At 38.5% G+C, this 22,035-nt stretch overlaps 2 protein-coding genes across 2 annotated transcripts in view; one reads left to right on the forward strand and one right to left on the reverse strand.

The window, feature by feature from the left end:
• LOC127658604 (FERM, ARHGEF and pleckstrin domain-containing protein 1) overlaps window positions 1-4,605 on the reverse strand; it is a 102,136-nt gene extending 97,531 nt beyond the window's left edge. Inside the window, 1 exon segment of the mRNA XM_052147979.1 lies at window positions 4,359-4,605. The gene's annotated coding sequence lies outside the window, so the exon portion shown is untranslated.
• A 13,382-nt stretch (window positions 4,606-17,987) lies between these two features.
• LOC127658703 (uncharacterized) lies at window positions 17,988-21,779 on the forward strand. The gene is made up of 2 exons (XM_052148138.1): window positions 17,988-19,715; window positions 20,700-21,779. The coding sequence occupies exons 1-2, from the start codon at window positions 19,548-19,550 to the stop codon at window positions 21,480-21,482; spliced, it is 951 nt and encodes a 316-aa protein (XP_052004098.1). The 5' UTR covers window positions 17,988-19,547; the 3' UTR covers window positions 21,483-21,779.
• Window positions 21,780-22,035: the final 256 nt, after the last annotated feature.

Raw genomic sequence — 22,035 nt, forward strand, 5'->3', positions numbered from 1 at the left:
TATATATATATATATATCCTAATAACAATAATAATAATAAAAACTAAAAACATATTAACAATAAAAAAGAGATGGACAGGGACAATAATAAGATGGACCTTTTTTATTTTTCAGATGATGTTTATTGTACATATATTTTGATAATTGTATGTTAATTCTCAACATATAAAACAATGTACATTCAGACGCAGTCAATAATACGAATCTAATGTTTTATTTGATGCGAGATACCAGCTGTCACGTGACAAAAGAACGAAGGACTCAGACTCGAAAGATGAACTAATCATTTCTGTCTCTGCATAGTGCTATGGGTTTGTGAGTCTGACTTGAAGAACGAACGACTCGAAACCGAAGAGACGAACTAATCATTTCTCTTTCCGGTACTGACAGCATCTCTATGGGACTGACAGGAAGAACGAAAGACTCGGACCCGGCCGAAACCGAACCAGACGAACTAATCATTTCTCTTTCCGGTACTGAGAGCAGCATAGTCTCTATGGGACTGACAGGAAGAACGAAAGACTCGGACCCGGCCGAACCCGAAGACTCGCGAAAGATGAACTAATCATTTATGACTTCATGTACCTTATGCGATGTTGCGCGCATGCGCGGTCAACACAAAATGAACGAATCACTCTCTGAGACAACTTGGTAGTCCCGAGTCATATTAAAGATTCGTTCAAAATGAACGAATCGTTCATGAACGACACATCACTAATCGTTATTATCGTGAGGAGACACATTTTTATCGTGAGGAGAATTTTCAACGATATATCGCAAACGATAAGATATCGCCCATCCCTAATGTGACAGATAGAGAATGAATGTGAGGAGACTTAATGATCAAAATAAAGTTTTAAGTTAAAAGAAGTAATCTGACTATATATACATTTTCTTTACATAAAGACTTTACTTAATTTTAGACCTACACTACCTTTTAAAAGAAGTCTCTTCTGCTCACCAAGACTGCATTTATTTGATCCAAAATACAGTAAAAACAGTGATATTGTGAACTATTTTTACAATTTAAAAGAACAGTTTTCTATTTGAATATATTGTAAAATGCAATTTGTCACATGATCCTTCAGAAATCATTATAATATGCTGATTTTCTAATATGGGCATATTTAAAGTGCATTTTACTCATTTACACCTGAACACATATTTGCAAGCACAAGCTTTGTTGATGATAATGAGGCAGCATAAACACTACTTAAAATATAATCTAAACATTCATATTATTTTTATATCATATTATATATCATATTTATATCATACAGCATACAATTTAAATACCTGCTTTAGCCAAAACAGCATTCAACCTTTGATTTGATCATCTCAGCACATTACTGTATGAGTAGCGTCCTCTGCCCATGGGTGTGATCACATCAGGGATAAATGAGCTGAGCCAGGAGAAACTGTACATCGCTATGTTTCATACAGATTACATTGCAGGAGAATATTTGTTTTAAATTTGAATTGTTTTATTTAAAAGTAGATATTTTAAGCTTTCTTTAGACATATGATTCATGTTTGTGTGATAAGTATTCGCAGAGTTTCAGTTCATTTTTGTGACGTGTTTCTGAAATATGCTCGTGAACACAGAGACTGCTGAAAGCTCACCCTTTTTATTTTCTTTATTTTACAAAAGCACAAGATTTTGTTGTTATTGTGAGTGTACACAAATAAAAGTAGACCCTTTATAGTCTCTAATGATGTCTTACACTTAGTATTTTAAGTCGTTTCCGCTGTAATGACGAAAATATCCAGCAGGACGAGCCGGCGCGTCCGTCGACCCCAGAGGGTTAAAGACACCTCACCAGAAGTGATCAGCCATTTGAAGATGTGTGATAGCTCTGTGAATCACAAAAGGCTGCATTTAATAAGTAAATATATTTTGAATACATTAGTGAATGGTACTGCTCGGTTTACACACACTCGCGGCTAGTTTTAGCCTTCACGCGGTGTTCAATATTTCAGCGCTACTCAAGAGCAGCATCTCAAATGTAGATGCTCAATAGTTTGGTTAACTTATATGCATTTAGAACGGCACCGGAGGAGCATTTGACCAGAATTGGAATAAGAAGCGAATTAAACTACTGTGAACTCGCCTACAGACAGACACACACAGGATTTAGTGGAGACTTCAGAATGTCAAAATAAAAGCGTGAAGGTTTAAAAAGTCCACGATTTCAATTTATTACTGTTGTATTTAAAATTAAGTAAATAATATGAATAACTATTTATTATTATTATTATTGTCATCATTAGTATTTGTTTACAATTTATAACAATATATAAGTTGAATGTGTTCCTAAAAATAAAAAGAGTGAATGAAAGTTGGACTAATATCTTACAATTAAATTGAAAGAACGCTGGATTACTGTTAATTTTGCTGATATATTATACTAGTTAATAATTAAGTGTTTCTTAATAATCTATAAATTTATTATGAAATAATGTGCAGTTAGAGGTTTGTGTTTCTTTACATATTAAAGAATACTCCCAATTAGTTCCACACAATAATGTTAAGGTATTCTAAACTGATTATGCAAAAAACAACACTGGTATCGGATCGGTATTGGCCGACACTGATATTTTCGTAATCGGATCGGAAGAGGAAAAGTGGTATCGGTGCATCCCTCTTTTAAATGTTGTTTTTTAATTAAGTATCAATTTTAAAAACTATCAGCTGATTAATCGGTTATGGGCTGGTCTTCCCAACTTAGTTATCGTATTGGCAAAATCCTATGTCGGTCGACCTCTAGTTTTGGTTGTTATGGGCATTTTTAAATTATGTATAGTCTGAATATTTGAATGTATTTTTTTTTTTATTACTTTGACATTAGCCTGCCCACTAGATGAAAATGAGACATTTTGGCTAAATCAGGCAAATTTACATCAATGGGAAGTTTGATTAATGTGTTTTGTCCCTGACAAACAAATAAATAAAATATGTAGAGGAATCAATCAAAATGTTAGCAATTTTAGTGTCTAACGTGTCTAAAGGCCCCATGGGGTAAAAGGCTCCTTTGATTTAATTTTCTTCTCAAAACACTAAACAGTGTGAAAAACTACAACAGCACTTCCTAAACACCTGTTTGTCACTGTACACTGAAAAATATTCATTTTCAGTTCATTGTGTGTGGTCTCTAAAGGCTGATTTTGTGGTAATCTGATCTAATATTTAATCAAAGTTATTCAGAATAAAATATATATTATTTTGTTCAAGGTGATTATATATATAAAAATGTATAGATGTGTTATGAAGAATATTCAAAGTGTCTCACATTGACTGATCCAATCATAATGGAGATTCATTTGTTTATAGATGTTATGAAATGTAAAATGTGCTTGAAATGGAAAGAAAATTAAAATGGTGCATCCTTTTTTTAGGGTTATTTTGAATAAGCATTATCTTAATCTGTTACTCAAAACAAGCATGCTGTCTCAAAATTATTTGCATAAATTGACAGATTGGCTCTATAACTATTGTCCTGGTATGTACACTTTATTAATATAAAGTTGAACCCTATATCTATCTTTAATACCTCTGTCAGACAAACTGAATTAAATGTAGGACGGTTCCTTTGTGTTGCTGCGCATCGCTTCTCTACGTTGTATTCACACTTGCACTGATCGACGTCGCGTCGCCTTGAAGCTGCACGTCACATCAGAGCGTTCTTCACTGAATACGGACCAATCAGCTTTGAACTCCAGACTAGCCACAGTCAAATGAAAATAAAATAAGATCAAAATAAATCTCACCCACTGTTATAAAAATGGATGTTTCATAAAGGTTATGTTTCACGTATTATTACTACAACTGAGTAAACACAGAAACAAAAGATCAGGAAATATATTTGATTTACAATATAAGTTATTTCAATATATAGCTACAAATAAACACCATGGCAGTCAATTGACACATCTGAACTTCATCATATTTGACAATACACTTATAACTGAAACGGGCGGGGTAAATAAAGCGCCTCAAGTAAAAAGTGGCGGTCGTCACCTAAGCGCGTCGCGTCGCAAAGAGCGCGTGTAGTGTACAGCATAGAGCTCCGTTGATAACAATGGGAGCGATCTGGTTAAGTCGCAACACGCGTGCTATGTAGATATGGTGTGATCTGAACAAAGCACAGAACAGGTCAATGTCAAGGTCTTTCTCACTCAGTCCAATCAGTCTTTCTCACGTTGGGTTTTCACAAGAGTCACGTCTGACTGAAAAAATGGAAATAAACGCTTTAGCGATGTCACGGCAGTTCTCAGGCTCAAATCTGTGGCTAGATTTACCCCTTAATCTCTTCCAAGCATAGAGCCCTGTGAATGAGAGAAGAAATCCAGGCACTTACCCGAGTTATAAATCCACGTTATCCACTACGTGCTCTTGCCCGAAAGCAACTGCTAGAAATGGTGATTGTGATTAGCGCTGAGAGCCGCTTCAGATGCAGGTTGTTCTGGAGCATATAAACGTCCTCGCAGTCGCCATGTCGGCCGGCTGTATAGACGGGATTACACTGACGGAGGAGAGTCGACGCTGCATCCAACAGGAGTACAGGATAACGGCTGTATGTGTTCATTTGCTGCCATCTGCAGAACGTAAAGCATCATAACGCAGCATGTATGTAGCATGTATTTCTAAATGTATTGAGTACTTTATAGCCTACATAGAATAATATTGGGAAAAAAATATAAAACCTGTGGTAAATCATTTAAGGGATGTTATTTGTCAAATAATTTAAAACACCTGTAGTAAGTCAAGCGTCTCACTAGGAACCTACTACAACCTTTGGAATGTAAATATATAGTTTTGGCAGATTTTTGCGATTTTTTTTTTTTTTTTTTCCCCTTCTAAAATAATATTATAGGCTACTGTAGGCTACATATGACATACTGGAAAAATATGACCTGTAGTTAGTCTGTGTACTGGCGGCTAACTACAACCTTCAGAATGTAAAAATGGGTCCAGAAAAGTGCTCATGTACTTGTACTAGTGCTGGTAAAATGCTGAGATAATAAAAAAGATACCATCTGACATACCTATGTCATTCTGTAAACATACAGCACATACATTAAAAACAACTTTATGTCCTAGTGTGAGTATTAAACAGCAACGGCTGCAGTTAATTGAGATAAATATTTGGGTTGCATGTACAGCACGATTCAAATGTGTGCGCTTGTGAATGTTTTGGACAGGACAGGTGTCGTGCCAGTGTTCTGACAATCTGACCTACCTCTCACACCCGTTTCACACATACTCCGTGTGCGGTGCGTGTGCGGTGCGTGTGCGGTGCGTGTGCGGTACAGGAGCAGCACGTGCTAGTGCTTTCACGTATGCTGCGTTTGCAGTGCGCTACTGATCCGCAGTTTCTGTGTGCCACAAAATCAAAAATGTGTAAGGAATGTGTAAAAAAAACTTTGACATTGTTTAAGGCATTGAAACAGTATGAAAATTCATTGTAATTCTTTGTTTTACATGTAGTTCGAGTTGTTGACTGAAGAAAAGCTATCGCGTTATATCTGTTGCTAAGAAGGAGAAGAACGAGACGCATTTGGGTTCACTCTGTCAACCAGCACAGGAGAGAATTTGGTTCTTATTACCATCTCGTCTCAGAACTTCAACTTTACAGTGACCGGCACCTGAAGTACTTTCGGATGAGTGCCGAGCAGATGGATCATGTTCTTTCTCTAGTTGGAGCATCGAACCCAAGCAGAGGCTTGCTGTTACACTGAGGTCAGGACAGATAAAGTACACATTAATTACATGTAGAAATTAATACATATAATATTTGTTTCAAAATATATATATTTTTAATTATTTTACTAGTCACATTTAGAAAATACAACAAAAGTGGAATTTTCAACCAGTGTACTATGTGTATATATATATAATTACTTTTTTTTTTTTAATTGTTGCATTTTCAAATATAATATATATTTATATAAAGAAAAACATATTCAAATATTTCTATTAAGTACAATAAACAGACATTACAACTCAGTCATGCATATATGGGAAAACCTTTTACATATTAGTAAGAGAACTTCACTTTAGACCTTAAAAAGAACATTAAAGTAATAACTTAAATAAAAATAATTTAAATGAACAAATATTATTTATTTATTTATTTATTTATTTAACAGGGACCATACAGTCAAACATAGTTACAATACAAAGCCTGTAACTGATGCGCAGCATATAGAGTTTATAGCTAATGCTAATTTTCAACTCTTGTCCCTGGTTGGGCATTTTTAAGTACATTATAAAACCAATACATAAAAATAAAAATATTCACATTTCTTCAAACACACACACGCACACACACAGACCGACAGACTGACACACACACAGACACACACACACACACAGACAGAAAAATAACAATAGTTAAAAATGGTTACAGTTTTGGTTTGCCTTTAGCCACAACTTAATCCTGGAAGTGAACTTTTTCAAGTCATATATGACCTTAATGTCAGATAGTAACGAATTCCAGAGTCTGCTGCTCTTAACAGAAGAGGCTGTCTGTGCAAAGCTTGTCCTACAGTATGGTATTGACAGTTATGATTTGTGCTGCTTCTGGTAACTCTTTTGCTGTTCTGTATTTGAATAAATTTACTAAGTGGCTCAGGTGCTAAATTATTAATACACTTGAAAATTAAAAAAAAACATAAATTACTAAAGCTTTCAAAGCTTAATGTATTATATTTCTCGAGGATGTAACAGTGATGGTAACTGATTGGTTTCTTTTCCATAATTTGTATTACTCGATTGTAAAGTGAACCAATGTGTTTTGTTGCAGATGGGGCTGCTTGCGCCCAAACTGTCATGCAGTATGAAATATGCGAAAAGACCATTGCATGCATGTACAGCAGGGCTGCCAGGTTTGGTATGTAATTTTTGATCAGTTTAAAACAGTTAAGATTCCTTTGTATTGTTTTAGAAATTTTCTTTATATGTTTAGCAAATTTAAGTTGAATCTATGAACAATCCAAGATATTTCAATTCTGTAACAGATAGAATTTTTCCATTTTGTAAGTTAATTTTAAATCTTTCACTAAGATCAAGTTTCTTAATAGAAAAACACATGGAGACTGTTTTTATAAAATTTAGCACCAACTGATTTTGATTGAGCCACTGTCTGACATCAGCCATAAATGCAGACAGTAAGTACATCAGCAGCCAGCTCTGGTGACTTAGCGGGTGCATAAAGAACTGCATCATCTGCATAGAGCTGGACACTGGCACCTGAACAGTTCAATGGTAAGTAATTTATAAAAAGACTGAACAGCAAAGGACCAAGTATGGAGCCCTGTGGTATGCCCAATTTGATGTTCAAAAATGAGGATTTTTCTTGGGCAACTTTAACACACTGTACTCTAGCCTGAAGATAGGACGCAAACCAATGTACTGCCTCAGTAGAGAAATTAAAAGATGACATTTTAGTTAAGAGCAAGCTATGGTTGATTGTGTCGAAAGCCTTTTTAAGATCAAGGAATACAGCTCCCACCACATCACCCCTATCTAGGGATTTTTTCACATTTTCAATAAAACACCAGTTTGCAATTTCAGTTGAATAACCCGATCTAAAGCCAAACTGCTGTGGGTGGAGGAACTGACTGGCTTCTAAATAGTCAACCAATTGTGCTGATAAAACTTTCTCAATTACTTTAGATAAAATAGGTAAAATAGATATGGGACGATAGTTACACAGAGTCCTGACTTCCTGATTTAAATACTGGCACAATGACTGCTTTTTTCCATCCTAAAGGAAATGTACACGTTCTTATAGAAAGATTGACAAGATGTGTCAGTGGTTTGACTAACACAGTTCTATATTTTTTTAAAAAGCAACTATTCATCATATAGATATCATTTGATTTGGAATTTGACAATTTATTAATAATTTCTGCAATTTTTGTCTCCGTAACCTCTGTAATATAAAAGGAATCTGCAGAAGTAACTCCAGTTGAATAATTGAAATCTATAGACTCAAAATCTTTTGTTAGTTCTTCTACTGATTGCACAAAATATGAATTTAACTCATTAGCCATAGTGGCATTATTATTCATGTTCTTTCCATTTATGTTAAGTTCCTTTATCCCTTTGTGTTTATTTGTTTTATTAGTCAGGTTGTTTAAATGTCTCCAAATGGAATTATTATTGCCCTTAGCATTACCTATAAGTTGAGTATAATAGGAAACCTTTGCTTTACGTAGTTCTAGTACCACTTTATTTCTTAAACATTTGTAAGTTAACAGATCAGTATTCAGTTGAGCATAATGATTTTTTCAGAGCCAAATCTCTCTTGTTCATAAGCTTTCTGAATTCATTACTTATCCATGGTATAGTGGTTTCTTTCTGACTACATATTTTTGTTTTATAAATGTATCTATTAGTCCTGAGATAGCTGTAGTCATAGAATTACAACACTCGTCTACATCATTCACAGCCATGATCTGTTCCCAATTTAAGTTATTAAGTTCTCTTTCAAACTACACAGTTTTAGCTTCAGGAATGATAAATGTTAATTTATCACAACCAGATTTGCCAAAATACTGTAGCCTCTTTCTAGTCAGTTTTCTAGCTGTCAGAATCATGTTGTGATCTGAGAGACCTGTTATCAAATTGTACATCCTTGTTATACGTTCTGGTTTATTAGTAAAAGCCATATCAATAAGTGTTTTGGTCTGCCTTGTGATCCTAGTGGGCCCTTTAATCATTTGTAGATAATTAAATTTTGTCATGATTGTTTTTAATTTTTGTTTACCATTTTTGTCAGACCAATTCATGTTAAAATCACCATACCATATAGTCTCATTATAAGAATCAAGTAGTTTAGCTACAATACTTACTTCATCATAAAAAGTAATGTTTTGAGAAGGTGGGTTATAAAGAACAACAATATTAAAATTCATTGTAGATGATAAAATTACATTCAAAGCTAAACATTCCAGAGGGGTTTTCAATTCAACTGTATGACATTTAAATGTATCTTTTATGTATATTAAAACTCCTCCCCCCTTGCCTACATCTCTGTCCTTTCTGAAACATTGATATCCAGCTATGTCTATCATATTGTAACACTCTCCAATACTAAAGTTGAGTATCACACTATTATGGGATCTTCCGTACCGTTTCTATTGATAGGTAATGGAGTGGAGAAAATAAATATATCCACACTGATGAAATACCAATAAACTCAAGTGTATTAACAAACCAATAATATTTACAACAATCACAAACAAGGTGTATATACAAGTAAAAGTGAAGTCCAGAGTGCACAAAGTTATTTACAGTGTTCAGATCAGCCTCACCGGGTGTTTGTATTGTCCGTGAGCACGATCAAGTGATGAAGTGATGACAGACCAATGTCCTCTGATAAAAAGTAATCCTGGCAGCGAGCCAAATAAGTATACTTCCCGAGAGGAACGGCGTCCCAGCGCTTCCAGGTCAGTCACCAGCGTAATCCAATTGAATGAGTGTGGTATGATGTGCGTACTCGCAAATGAGCGCCGACAACCGGCATAGCGGTTCTTTAAATGGAAACTGAAAGTTACTTCCTGTTTACGTGGCAGGAAAACACGTAAGACGAATTCACGCGAAGATCTCGCGTGAACAGAGATGGGGAACAACACACAAAAGCTGAGGGATAAACAGGAATACAGGGGAAAGCAATATAACAAATAGGCATTAATGACAAACATAATTAGTTTAAAGTCATTGAACCATATATAAAACATCCCCTTATGTGGCCACGCTACATAGATCCCCCACCCCCCAGCCTTCGGCATAGGAGGAGATCGTCTGTACCAGCGTTTCAGGTTAACCACATTTAAAATGTCTGTTTTACATGGGTCTCCCCAGCGAACGGTGTAATTTATTGGCCCCATTTTTTTTATTACTTAAGCTGGACCCTCCCACTTGGGCGCTAGCTTAGCAGAGTATTTATTGGAGGCAGACGAGAGAGGGTGAGTTTTAATCCAGACTAGATCACCTGGCTGAAACTGCGCATCTTTCCGTCGGGCATTATAATACCTAGCTTGTCTGGCTTGTTGCACCCCTACTCGGAGCTTTACCTCCTCTGCCATGATGTTCTGTCTTTCCATTATATTATATGAGGTTTGGTCAGGAGTGGGGTTTTTGAAGATTAACCTCTCCAGTGGACCATGTAGCTGTCTGCCCATCATTAATTCAGCAGGTGCTTTACCTGTAGTTTCTTGATGTGCTGTGTTGATAGCTAATCTTAATTCAGGCAACCACTGGTCCCATCTCTCATGATGTTGTCCCACATATGACGCAATCATTGTTTTTAACGTCCTGTTTACTTTTTCTGTCAGGTTTTTCTGAGGATGATAGCTGGTAGTAAGTTTTTGGATGCTTCCCCAGGACCTGCATAGCTCTGCGAGCACATTGGAGGTGAATTGGGCTCCCCGGTCAGAAATGAGGTACTTTGGCACCCCCCATCGGGTAAAGATCTCTTCCCTGAGAATTTTGACAATCCTAGGGGTCTTACTATCTCGAAGGGGAAACAACTCTACCCACTTGGTATAATAATCGACTAACACCAGTAAGTAAGCGTTTTGTTTCTTACTGGTCGGGAAAGGTCCCATGAAATCCATCCCCCAAGTGTGACCTGGTTCTGTCACTTGTGTATGCTGTAGGAAACCACTTGGTTTGGTATTTTCGTGTTTATATTTTTGACAGGTATCGCATCCTTTGACATACTGCCAGACATCCTTACGGACAGTAGGCCACCACGCCACCTCCAAGAGCCTCAGCAGTGTTTTTAGTCGTCCCAGATGTCCTCCCAGTGGGTTATCATGAAAGTAATGTAAGAAACCAGGAATTAATACCTGAGGAACAACCAGTTGGAATTTATTTCCATTGTTCTTGACAGGAACCTGGCGATATAGCACCCCCTGGTGGACCTCAAAGGTTATTTGGTTTTCTTGAACCTTTCTGGTTTTTTGGGCCAGTTGGAGGAGAGACACCGTATTGTCATGTCTTTGTGCTTGTGAGATTTCCTGTAACGTGTGGGGTATGTCAGAGGCACATTTTGATTTTATTATGGCTAGACAGGGCACACCTTCACTTTCAGGAGCTTCACAGACTCGTGACAAGGCATCTGGTCCCAGGTTCAGACATCCTCTTCTGTGATGTACTTGGAAGATGAATTGCTGTAACCTAAGAGTCCACCGGGTCAGCCGAGAGGAGGTTTTAGGACTGTTGAAGGCCCAAGTTAAGGCAGCATGGTCGCTATAGATGTCGAACTGTCTTCCTTCCAGGTAATGTCTCCATTTTTCCACCGCCCAGACTACAGCTAGACACTCTTTTTCAGCCGTTGAATAATTCAGTTCAGGTCCACGCAATGTTCGTGATGCGTATGCTATTACCCGTTCCCCCTCAGAAGTTTGCTGGGTAATAATGGCTCCTAAGCCCACCTCACTGGCATCTGTATGAACCTGGAAAGGTTGATTGAGGTCAGGTTGCATCAATACTGGGGGGTTTTGTAATATTTGTTTTATATTCTCCAGGCTGGTTTGGCACTCAGGCGTCCAATCCCATTTAACTCCTTTCTTTTTTAGATTGTTTAAGGGAGCTGTGATGTCGGCAAAATGGGGAATGTACTTGTGGTACCACCCGGCTAATCCCAAGAAGTGTTGGAGGGCTTTAATGTCTTTGGGAGGAGGATAGTCAGCAACCGCTCTGGTCTTTTCAGGATCGACCTCCACTCCTCTCTGAGAATATATGTCCAAGAAACTTCAGCTGCTTCTTAAAGAAGTGACACTTCTTCATGTTCAGAGTAAGTGATGCTTGGTTTAGTCGTTGCAGGATGGTGTTCAGATGTTGTATATGTTCTGGTAAAGACCTTGAATAGATTATGATGTCATCAATGTACACGAAACAAATCTTCCCTCTCAACTCTGCTAGGACCTTCTCCATCAGCCTCTGGAAGGTGGCAGCGGCATTCCGTAATCCATAAGGCATGGAGCGGAACTGGAATAGACCTTGGGAGGTGATGAAGGCTGTTTTGGCTTTACTACCTTCCTCCATTTCAACCTGCCAGTACCCTGACTGCAGATCCAATGTACTGAACCAGGAGGCGCCTTCCATGGATTCCAAGATGTCATGGATAATTGGCATTGGATAAGCATCAGGTATGGTCTTACTATTAAGCCTCCTATAGTCCACACAGAACCTGTAGGAACCATCAGGTTTGGGGACCAGGACTACAGGTGATGACCAGGGAGAGAAAGAAGGCTCGATGATATGGTCTCGTAGCATTTGTTCCACTTGTGCATCAATAATCTTCTTCTTAAATGGGGAGACCCTATAAGCTCTGGATCTCATGTGCATTTCATCGGACAGTGTAATTTTGTGCTGTTCCACCGATGTTTTTCCCAGAACTTGAGAGGTGGTATGAGGCCAATTTTCCATCAGCTTTTTCAATTCCTCCTGATTGTCGGAGTCCCAGCTGGGAACAACTTGTGTGGGTAAGTCATATGTGGGAGGATTGCAGGTTGGAGGTAAGGCATAATATAGACTCACCGCAGCGGTCGTACCTATGTTTTCACCCATCGGATGTGAAGACAGCATCGGATTTATAAGTGCAGTTAGGAATGGATGATAAACATATCCTTTGCCCATTTTCAGACCATATCTCCAGTGTCCCACGTCCACTATGGCTTCAGCGGCTCTCAGGAAGTCCAGACCAGCTATAAGGGGAAAGGCCAGGTGAGCATCCTTCATAACATAGGTGTCCAACCTGCATATCTTGTCATGCCAGTCATAACAGACTGTCTTCCTGTTGATCGCCTGGTGCATTTTTCCATCAGCCATAATGAACCGTTGAAGAAGGCCTGGAGTGTCAGGTTTTGTTTCCCCTCCTAAATGTCTCCACAGGCTTTCCTGAATAAGGGTGTATGTGCTCCCTGTATCCAGTACCGCCTTCACTTCTAGTCCTTTTATAGTTATAGGCACTACTAGAAGGGATATCATTGGGTGGGGTTGAGCAATGGATACTCCTGTTAGATTTTTTGAGGTATGGCGTTCAGGTGGTCTTTTATTTGTTGTTTCTTTGCTGTTCAATGTACCCACTTTCTGCCAGTAATCTTTTGCTCCCATCCACTCCTTCTCCACCATAGATCCCACCTTCACCAGCTGTTCCACTGTTTTCACCGTCCCTCTCAGACAGCCCGCAACCCTTGGGTTGATGTTATTGAGAATACGGCTCACCATCTCCTCTTCGGTGATAGATGGCTTCCATTTGAGGCAGAGGGCTCGGTAATCATAGGCGAAATCTCTTAAACGCTGATTGGGTTGCTGCACCAGTGATCTTAACTTGTCCTCCACTTCAGTGAGGTAATCCTCTGGAAGAAAAGCAGACATGAAATCATCTTTGAAGGATTGCCAATCTGTTACTTTGTTCTTTTCTGCCTTCCACCAGCTTAAAGCGGGTCCTTTGAGCACTGTACTCAGGGTGCCAACGAGCTCCACACTAGGTAGGGGTCTAATGGCCAGATAATTTTCGACCTGTTCGACGAAATGGAGTACGTCGGATGTCTCGCTAGACTCACCGAAGGAAGGAAATTCCAAACGGATAGGGGGTTTCCCACAGAAAGATGACATACTGGGCATACATGAAGGGTGAGCCAGGTTAGATACTTGTGCTCCAGCAGTGACGTCATAGGTAGCGTTACCTCTGTTAACCGGGGGGACTTTATGTCTTGTAGCTGGTACGGGAGTTTTCAAAGCATTGGCTGTAGATGGGGAAGGAGCAGGGTAAAAAGGCTGTATTTGAGATTGAGATGGGGTACTGGTGAATCTTATTTTTTTCATTTGATTTTCCCATCTTGCATCTCTCCGCAGGAAACAATCAACCACCGCTCTCTCCAACTTCTCTATAGACCTCTGGAAATGATATTCTAAGTCTGCTAAGCTAGCGTCCACTGACTCCCGGAAACTAGTTTCCCTATTAAGGGAACTATCTACAGACTGTTGTAATTCCTGTTCATTATGTTGTATTTTTGCATTAAGAGCCAATAAATCCCCCTTGAGTTTATCAATCTCTATTTGCATTGTCTGTACAACATTTATATTAACTACTTCTCTTTCATCATCATCATCATCAGTATCAGAATTATACAATGAACTTAGAACAGATGCCATTTCATCTGTCGGGTTACGTCTGGTAACAAACGGGCCCGCAGTGAAATCAGCAGCCTGAGTTTCATCATAGTTACCACTTAAATCATGCACATCAGTATCAGTTACATCAGCATTTAAATTCTGATTAATTCCTCCATTTGCTTGTGTCATGTTTTCCATATTTATGAACACAAGAGATACACTATCAACCAATAGAAACAGCACGTAATTCCCCGTGCGGGCCACCACTATGTAACACTCTCCAATACTAAAGTTGAGTATCACACTATTATGGGATCTTCCGTACCGTTTCTATTGATAGGTAATGGAGTGGAGAAAATAAATATATCCACACTGATGAAATACCAATAAACCCAAGTGTATTAACAAACCAATAATATTTACAACAATCACAAACAAGGTGTATATACAAGTAAAAGTGAAGTCCAGAGTGCACAGAGTTATTTACAGTGTTCAGATCAGCCTCACCGGGTGTTTGTATTGTCCGTGAGCACGATCAAGTGATGAAGTGATGACAGACCAATGTCCTCTGATAAAAAGTAATCCTGGCAACGAGCCAAATAAGTATACTTCCCGAGAGGAACGGCGTCCCAGCGCTTCCAGGTCAGTCACCAGCGTAATCCAATTGAATGAGTGTGGTATGATGTGCGTACTCGCAAATGAGCGCCGACAACCGGCATAGCGGTTCTTTAAATGGAAACTGAAAGTTACTTCCTGTTTACGTGGCAGGAAAACACGTAAGACGAATTCACGCGAAGATCTCGCGTGAACAGAGACGGGGAACAACACACAAAAGCTGAGGGATAAACAGGAATACAGGGGAAAGCAATATAACAAATAGGCATTAATGACAAACATAATTAGTTTAAAGTCATTGAACCATATATAAAACATCCCCTTATGTGGCCACGCTACAATATTAGTTGATACATTACTGTGAAGCCAGGATTCTGTTAAACAAAGATAATCCAAATTTGAGTCCATAAGGAGTACAGAGATCTGATCCCTTTTGGAAATTAGGCTGCGAATGTTTAAGTGTCCACCCAATATACCTTTTGGTTTACACTTAACATCCCAGAGCACTCTAGCATGATTAACAGTTTGGAAAAATAAATATTGTTTTTGTTTTTGTACAGCGCGACTATCCGAGCCATTTGAGCGCACTAATGGCGTCTTGTTCGGTCCTCCACATGAAGCAGCGTGCCTCACTCTATCCCCAGACCGAAAATGAAAGGCCACGCCATCACTCTAAGCCACCACAGCCCTGCGGCCAGCAGCCACAGCAACTCCCGGTACATTCCCCGAACACGGATCCATCAGACGGGGTGACTCACCGGTCCCGCCACGGTCGGCCGCACACAAGCGGCCAAGATTAAATGTACTCCGTCCTTCGGCTTGGCGCTGATCCAGTGGTTCCCGGTGTACAGTAACTTTAGACGCATACACTCTGCTCTGCCGTGCAGTTAACCTGCTGGCATTATTTCTGCCGCTCAGGCCTCTTGATGACCAGATAAAATACAATGTGCAATGTCCATGTCCAAACATATGCAACTTGGTTTGTTCACAATTGGGTAAGTTGGCCAAATTAACCTTAAAGTTGTAAGTCCAAGCAAACGATAACAGCAAGAAAAGTTGTAAAATACAGAGGGCATAAGTGGAGCCCAACAAACCACACCTGCCCTCAACCATGTTTTTAATTGTTCAATCTCAAATCTCAAACCTGAGATTTGGTTTGCAAAAAAAAATTGCAAACCTAATAATAATTCACAATAAACAAATAAGTCTAGTGTACAACTAAAAACTTTATAGAACTAAGGGAACTGATGATAAACAGGAGAGGAGTCCTGTTCTGATCCATGCTGATGGTAGGATGTAGTAGGGGGAGGTGTCATATGATGGGTGTGGAGTTCACGGCAGGAGGTGGTGGGGTTGATTGGCTGAAATCCTGTGGTTTGTGGGGGCTGGGTGCGTGAGAACACAGGGCCGGCTTGTGTTGCTTGATGTCTTTGATATTCGTCCTCTAATTCTACATTTGCAAGGTAGTTGAGGATATGGATTTGTACCCTATTTTGGTTCCTTCGATGAAGCCTGTTTAGTTTAGGCACTAAACTGAGGGCAAAATAGAACATCTCATCCTCCTGTCTTGGTACAAGGTGGAGCTGTACTTGTTGGTTGAGTGATGATATCAAGAAGCTGTTGTTCAGTTGGACTTGGTGATGCAACTCTTCTCCTTTTTTGTCTCTGTCGACCTTCATTCATTATTGCCTGCACTCTGGGATGGGCAGGGGTGTCAGCAATTTGTGTTGATAATGGAGGAGTAGAGGTGGCTGGGGGTGGTTTGGGGGTTAAAGATATTATATTTTCCAACGCAGGTGTTGCAGGCCTTTGTATAACTGTAAGGGGACTGTATGGTCCGCTTAGCTGACATATCTCTGGATCTACATCCTCCTTAGCCAAACTCATATCCACCGGTTCATCCTCTAGTTGCAAAGTTGTTTTTGAACTGAAATAATAGCAGGTGTTATTAATGAACATTTACAATGTAATATAATTACATCAAATTAGTTATGTATTTTGAAAACATACGGTATAACTGTATTCCAAAAATAGCAATACATATTTCTTTAGACAATTGTTGTTTCCTCTAATTAATTGTTGAGTTACTTTGTTAACATTACAAACATACTAAACTTCTTTCTGGCCTGCATATGTGGCAACAGGAAAGACATCACTTGTTCATATTTCCACTCCTTGACAGTGCCACCAGCAGAACCACTAGGCATTTTCTTTTGCTTTTTACTCCTTACAAATGCATCTCTCAGTAGTCTCCATCTCCGCTTGCATTCATTCACTGAAAAAAGTGCATATATATTTTAATACATTTAAATATTGCCACAAAACTTTGGGAGAAATGGAATTTTCCAAATTGCATAGGTGCAATTGATGGAAAACATGTCACCTTAGTGTCACCAGCAAATTCTGGGAGCTTGTATTCTCTATTGTTCTCTTAGCGCTGACTGATGCTGAATACCGATTCACTTTTCTACAAGTGGGTGACTTTGGTAGAACAAGTGATGGAGGAGTGTATAGTGGTTCAGCACTTGGAAGAGCAATGGAGGCCAAAAAGTTGTCTGTGCCTGCAGACTGCCCTTTGCCAGGGTCTGGGGCACAAGGTCCGATGCCATACACCATGGTGGGAGATGCTGTATTTCCCCTGAAGACATATATGATGAGGCAATTTCCTGGGAAACAAATTTCACAATGGCGCAGAATGTTCAATTACAGATTGTCTTGGGCACGGATGGTTATTGAGTGTGCCTTTGGCATTCTGTCATCCAGATGGAGCAACTGGAACGGATCGACGGACTGCATGCGCGTGCAGTGTAAAAGCTCTAACCTGTTAACATGGGTATGGAAAAAAATACGCACCGCATACGCACTGCACACGGAGTATGTGTGAAACGGGCGTCAGAATGTGCTACCCACACGCACTGCGATTGCGCGAGACGTTTTCTAGCTTGGAAATTGTATATCTGAAGACACGCCCACAATTGTGAGCTACCTTGCCTTTAAAATCACGAGTTTGGGTGAGAAAAGTAAGTAAAAGCTTGCTCAATAATAAAACAATTATATATAGTATTTTATGGTAAATACAAATCTCAATAATTATAATAATTTCTGCATTTTCTGTGATACAAATATCCGTGGTAGGAATTTGACAGTTAAACACCACCTTTACATAACTGAAGCATACGTGTGTTCGAAAAAGGTACAATACGTTTTTTTAAATACTCTAGAACGATATCTGAAATCTAATCAAATGGAACTTTGTTTAGCACAAATAACTTATAGAATTTTGTAACTGACAAGACATCATTAATGAAAAAACAACCATGTTTTTATGCTATCGTAATATATTAAATTGGCTAGTAGTCTATGTGGTGATGTTAAATGAATTTTTAGGGTCATGTAAAACCTATATTATATTATAGTGAATGTAAACAAGTGGGACAAACATTGGATATACGTCTGTCAATGTCAAGTCAAATGTATTTGTATTGCACTTTTCACAGTACACATTGTTTCAAAGCAGCTTTACAGAACTGTTTCCATTTTCTTAAAATACATAATACATCATTGAAAATGTGAATTAAAGTTATTAGTGTCAGTATCAATTAGCCATATATAACATTTTAGAGTAAAATATTAGAAAGGACTGAATTGATGTTTGCAATGTTTTAAGACTCACAGATATTAATTGTTACATGAGATTAGAATTAATAGTAAACAAGTGGGACAACAACAAAAAATGTAATACTTGTCAAAGGTTTGTGCATTAAGCCTAGCGGTGTAAATATAGCATTGCTATGATTAGTTGAGTTTCTAACAGCACCTATAGGCTTACTCTGCATATGATTTAACACTGAGTTATGTTAAAGGCACACTAACTATTTTCTTTTACCTTTTAGCTGTCACACATTGTTCTCCCCCACACTTCTGAATCATTTGTTGAAACCAGAGCAGAACAAATAGAACTTATTAAAGAAAGGGCAAGTGAAAATATAGTGAAATCCCAGAAAAAGCATTTTACTCTTTAATGCACGAAAAAAATTATGGAAGGGGGTAGAATCCAGCCAGACTTTTCTGGGCCCTACTCCATTTCCACTATCAGAGGGAAGACTGTTGTACTAAAAAATCAGGAAGGACTTATTTTGAAAACCACATACATTTTAAACCTTGTAAAGCATACAAGGAAGGACACAAAAGAAATGTTAGCTGAACAGTGGCAAGCAGTGCAAGGCCAACTTGAGTTGCATGTTGACCAGGTGAGACTGGATGAGAAGTACAGTGAATTGGAAAGTATCAGTCACATTCAGTGAAAGGGAAAGCCGTAGAGTTGGAAGTTGACTAGGTGACACTGGAAGATAAGTCCAGAACAGTGGAATGGGAATGAGGTCAACCTTTTAAGAAAGAAGAAAGTCTACCTCAGAAATGGAAAGAGAGAGGAAATAAAAAGACAACAGGACAAAAGACAAATGTCTCAGATTCTCAAGTTGTCAGAGAAGGTGATCATGATTGTAGACCCAGGCAAAGAAGATGCTGACAAAAGAAAGATGCATAGAAACTGGAGGTCATTGCTACGGAAGCGTATTGCATTCACCACAGAAATGTTTTTTTAGACACCTTATCTCGTAATATTGAGAAAAGATCTCGTAATTATGAGATCATTTTTAACACCTGGAAGGCGGCATATCTCAGTAGGCCACGGTTCAGTGATCAACTGTACCACCGAGAGGTAACATTACATTCAGATGGGTTAAATTAGCATGATACTTCTAATGTAACTTTTTAGTATTAGTTAATGGATTAAATGTCTTTGCTCGTAGATTTAAGGTTTGTAGATAACGGTTTTATGATTGTGCTTTTTTTGTTATTAATTTGTCGATTTGTTACACCACACCAACATGATGGTCTGTGGGATTTTCTCCGAAAGCGAGGTGTTGCTGAACAAAACATCAACCAGATGCAACAAGACATGGTAATTCCACTTTCATTGCAGTAGTCTATACTTCCCTAGGAATTATTATGTTAGCTAAGGTATTCGTCATAAAAGTTTTTAGAACCAATTGAACTAATGAGCAGCCACATTCATTGAATAACGTTAGCATTAGGAAGTTAGAAATTGGGCTGTAATAAGGCTCTGCTCGTGTAATCTGTGGACTAAAAAGTCTGGTTTTGTAAGTCCTATTAGCCTTTATAGTCTGCAAGATATAACGCTATTAAAGTTTCTGAATGTGGAGAAAAGATTTGGAGCTGTAGAGAAACAGAAATTCTCATGCAGATTTACAAATGCTTGTTTCCAACTACTGACACAATGATGCACTAAATACAGCGGGACTGCTTAGTTTGCAACATTTTTACCTTTTGTTTCTCTTTTTGCTATTTGGTTAAACTTTCTATGAAGACCACATATATGTATATGTATTATGAGCACATTCATAGTGAATTCTACTACATTTAATGCTTTATGACTAAACTCATAAACACACACAATGCTTTCTAACTCTACAGTCATGAAGTATTATAGATGTGACTGATAATGAATTATGAGGTCAAGTGTCTTGTGGATGCTCTTGACTAGTTATTAGAAGTTGACTGATGGGGCTTCTAATAGTAGTAGTAGTAATAATAATAATACCCTGCAGTTAATAACTAGTCAAGAGCATCCATGAATAACATAACATAATGCACTATACAGGGTGAAAGTGTTACCAAATAGGACTGAATTTTGGTAAGAAAATATCACATTTATTTGTTGGAAGTAAATGTGTAATGATGCATCATCATATTGTTGCCTAAGGTGGCTAAATGTTTCTTGGTGTAAATTGTGAAATTTGAATGTTAAAATATACTTTTGGAAAACTCATGATTACAACATTGTATATAATAGTATAAATACTCCTGTACAAACTGGCAGTTCATTTAAAGCTAGCTCTGCTAATTTTTTAATATGTCTTCACAGATCGACACATCACTTATCAGAGAAATAGAGGACGCCTACCTTGCACGCTATATACCAGTGTATGGGGACAGGATTACTACGAGGCAATACTGCCTGGACAAACAAAAACGAGAAGAAGACAACAGCTCAAAGATGTCCCTTCTTGAAAAACTGCGAAAGAGAATAAGGACATCAACATCAAGCCATAGTGAGAATTCTGAACAGGAACCTTGGACCGCAAGAAAAGTAAGAGCTGATCCATCAAAAAATGCTTTGAAGACTTCAAGGAAAATTGAGTTGGGGTGGATCCATGAGGGAAAACAAGTGAGGAAGCGTTCTGGTGGGGGCACCAGGGTACTTGACGTAACCAAGGATTCATCCAAAAAAGACCTTATGTCTCATGCAAAAGAACTGTTTTTTCCACATGGTGAATCAAAAAAAGGAAAATGGGAAGACTTCATGCACAATGTTTATGACTTTAAGGAAACAGAACTTGATGAGACCACTACTGTTGGTGAGTTGTACACAATGTCAAAATGTGGGATTTTGCGTTTTTACCTAAGAACAAAATGCTGCAAAGTAGAATCTGACACAGAGGAGGACAACAAGATGGACAGACATGGTGACACTAAAGGAGGGCAGCAGAGACAGACAGATTATTCTGATCAGCACCAGGAGAAGCCAGTTTTAAATGAATCAGAGACCGAACCATTGAGTACAGCTGAAGACTGTAATCATGGGAGCTCCAGCGCCCATTCAGCTGTTGTGGACCTAATTGGTCTCATGATTCAGAGGTTTTCATAGGTAGCCTGGTAGCTGTATCCTCTGAAAGCCACCTGGATGACACTCTTCCAGTGTTCCTTTCCACAGAAGAAGTCACCAGTGTGGCCATCTGACTCTTAATTATTCCGCGTTTTACAAGACTACTTGCAAATAAACAAATACATGTTCATGAAACATTGATCTGCGTTGAAATGATGTGAGAACAAATATGTAGTTGAACTGCTTGAATCCACCTCTAAGTTTTGTTGCTGTGAATTTTATGAAATTATAAGACTGTTATAAGCCTGTTATAAGACTACTTGCCAAATGAATTAATAAATGCACATGAAACATTAATTTGAGATGAAAATATTTTATCAGCTTACTTGTAGAGAATGCAAAGGTCTGACAAGCCGTAAAGATGGCGTGCAGTACCCGGGTGACCGGTCTGATATGTCTTTCTCAGGCGGTTACAAGGAGATATCAGACCACTAGATTGCCATTGAACAATCAGAATTGAGGATTCCAGACAGCCATGTAATAATAGGTGTTAGTATTATTAAAAGTGGTCTTGTAAGTCCAAGACCACTTTCAT

This window comes from Xyrauchen texanus, chromosome 18 (genome assembly GCF_025860055.1).
Source record: "Xyrauchen texanus isolate HMW12.3.18 chromosome 18, RBS_HiC_50CHRs, whole genome shotgun sequence".
Classification (NCBI taxonomy): Eukaryota; Metazoa; Chordata; class Actinopteri; order Cypriniformes; family Catostomidae; genus Xyrauchen; species Xyrauchen texanus.

Coding starts and splice junctions, on each gene's coding strand:
- LOC127658703 (XM_052148138.1), top strand. CDS start 19,548: ATGTCTTTGCTCGTAGATTTAAGGTTTGTAGATAACGGTTTTATGATT. Junction 19,716..20,699: donor ACCAGATGCAACAAGACATG/GTAATTCCACTT, acceptor ATGTCTTCACAG/ATCGACACATCACTTATCAG.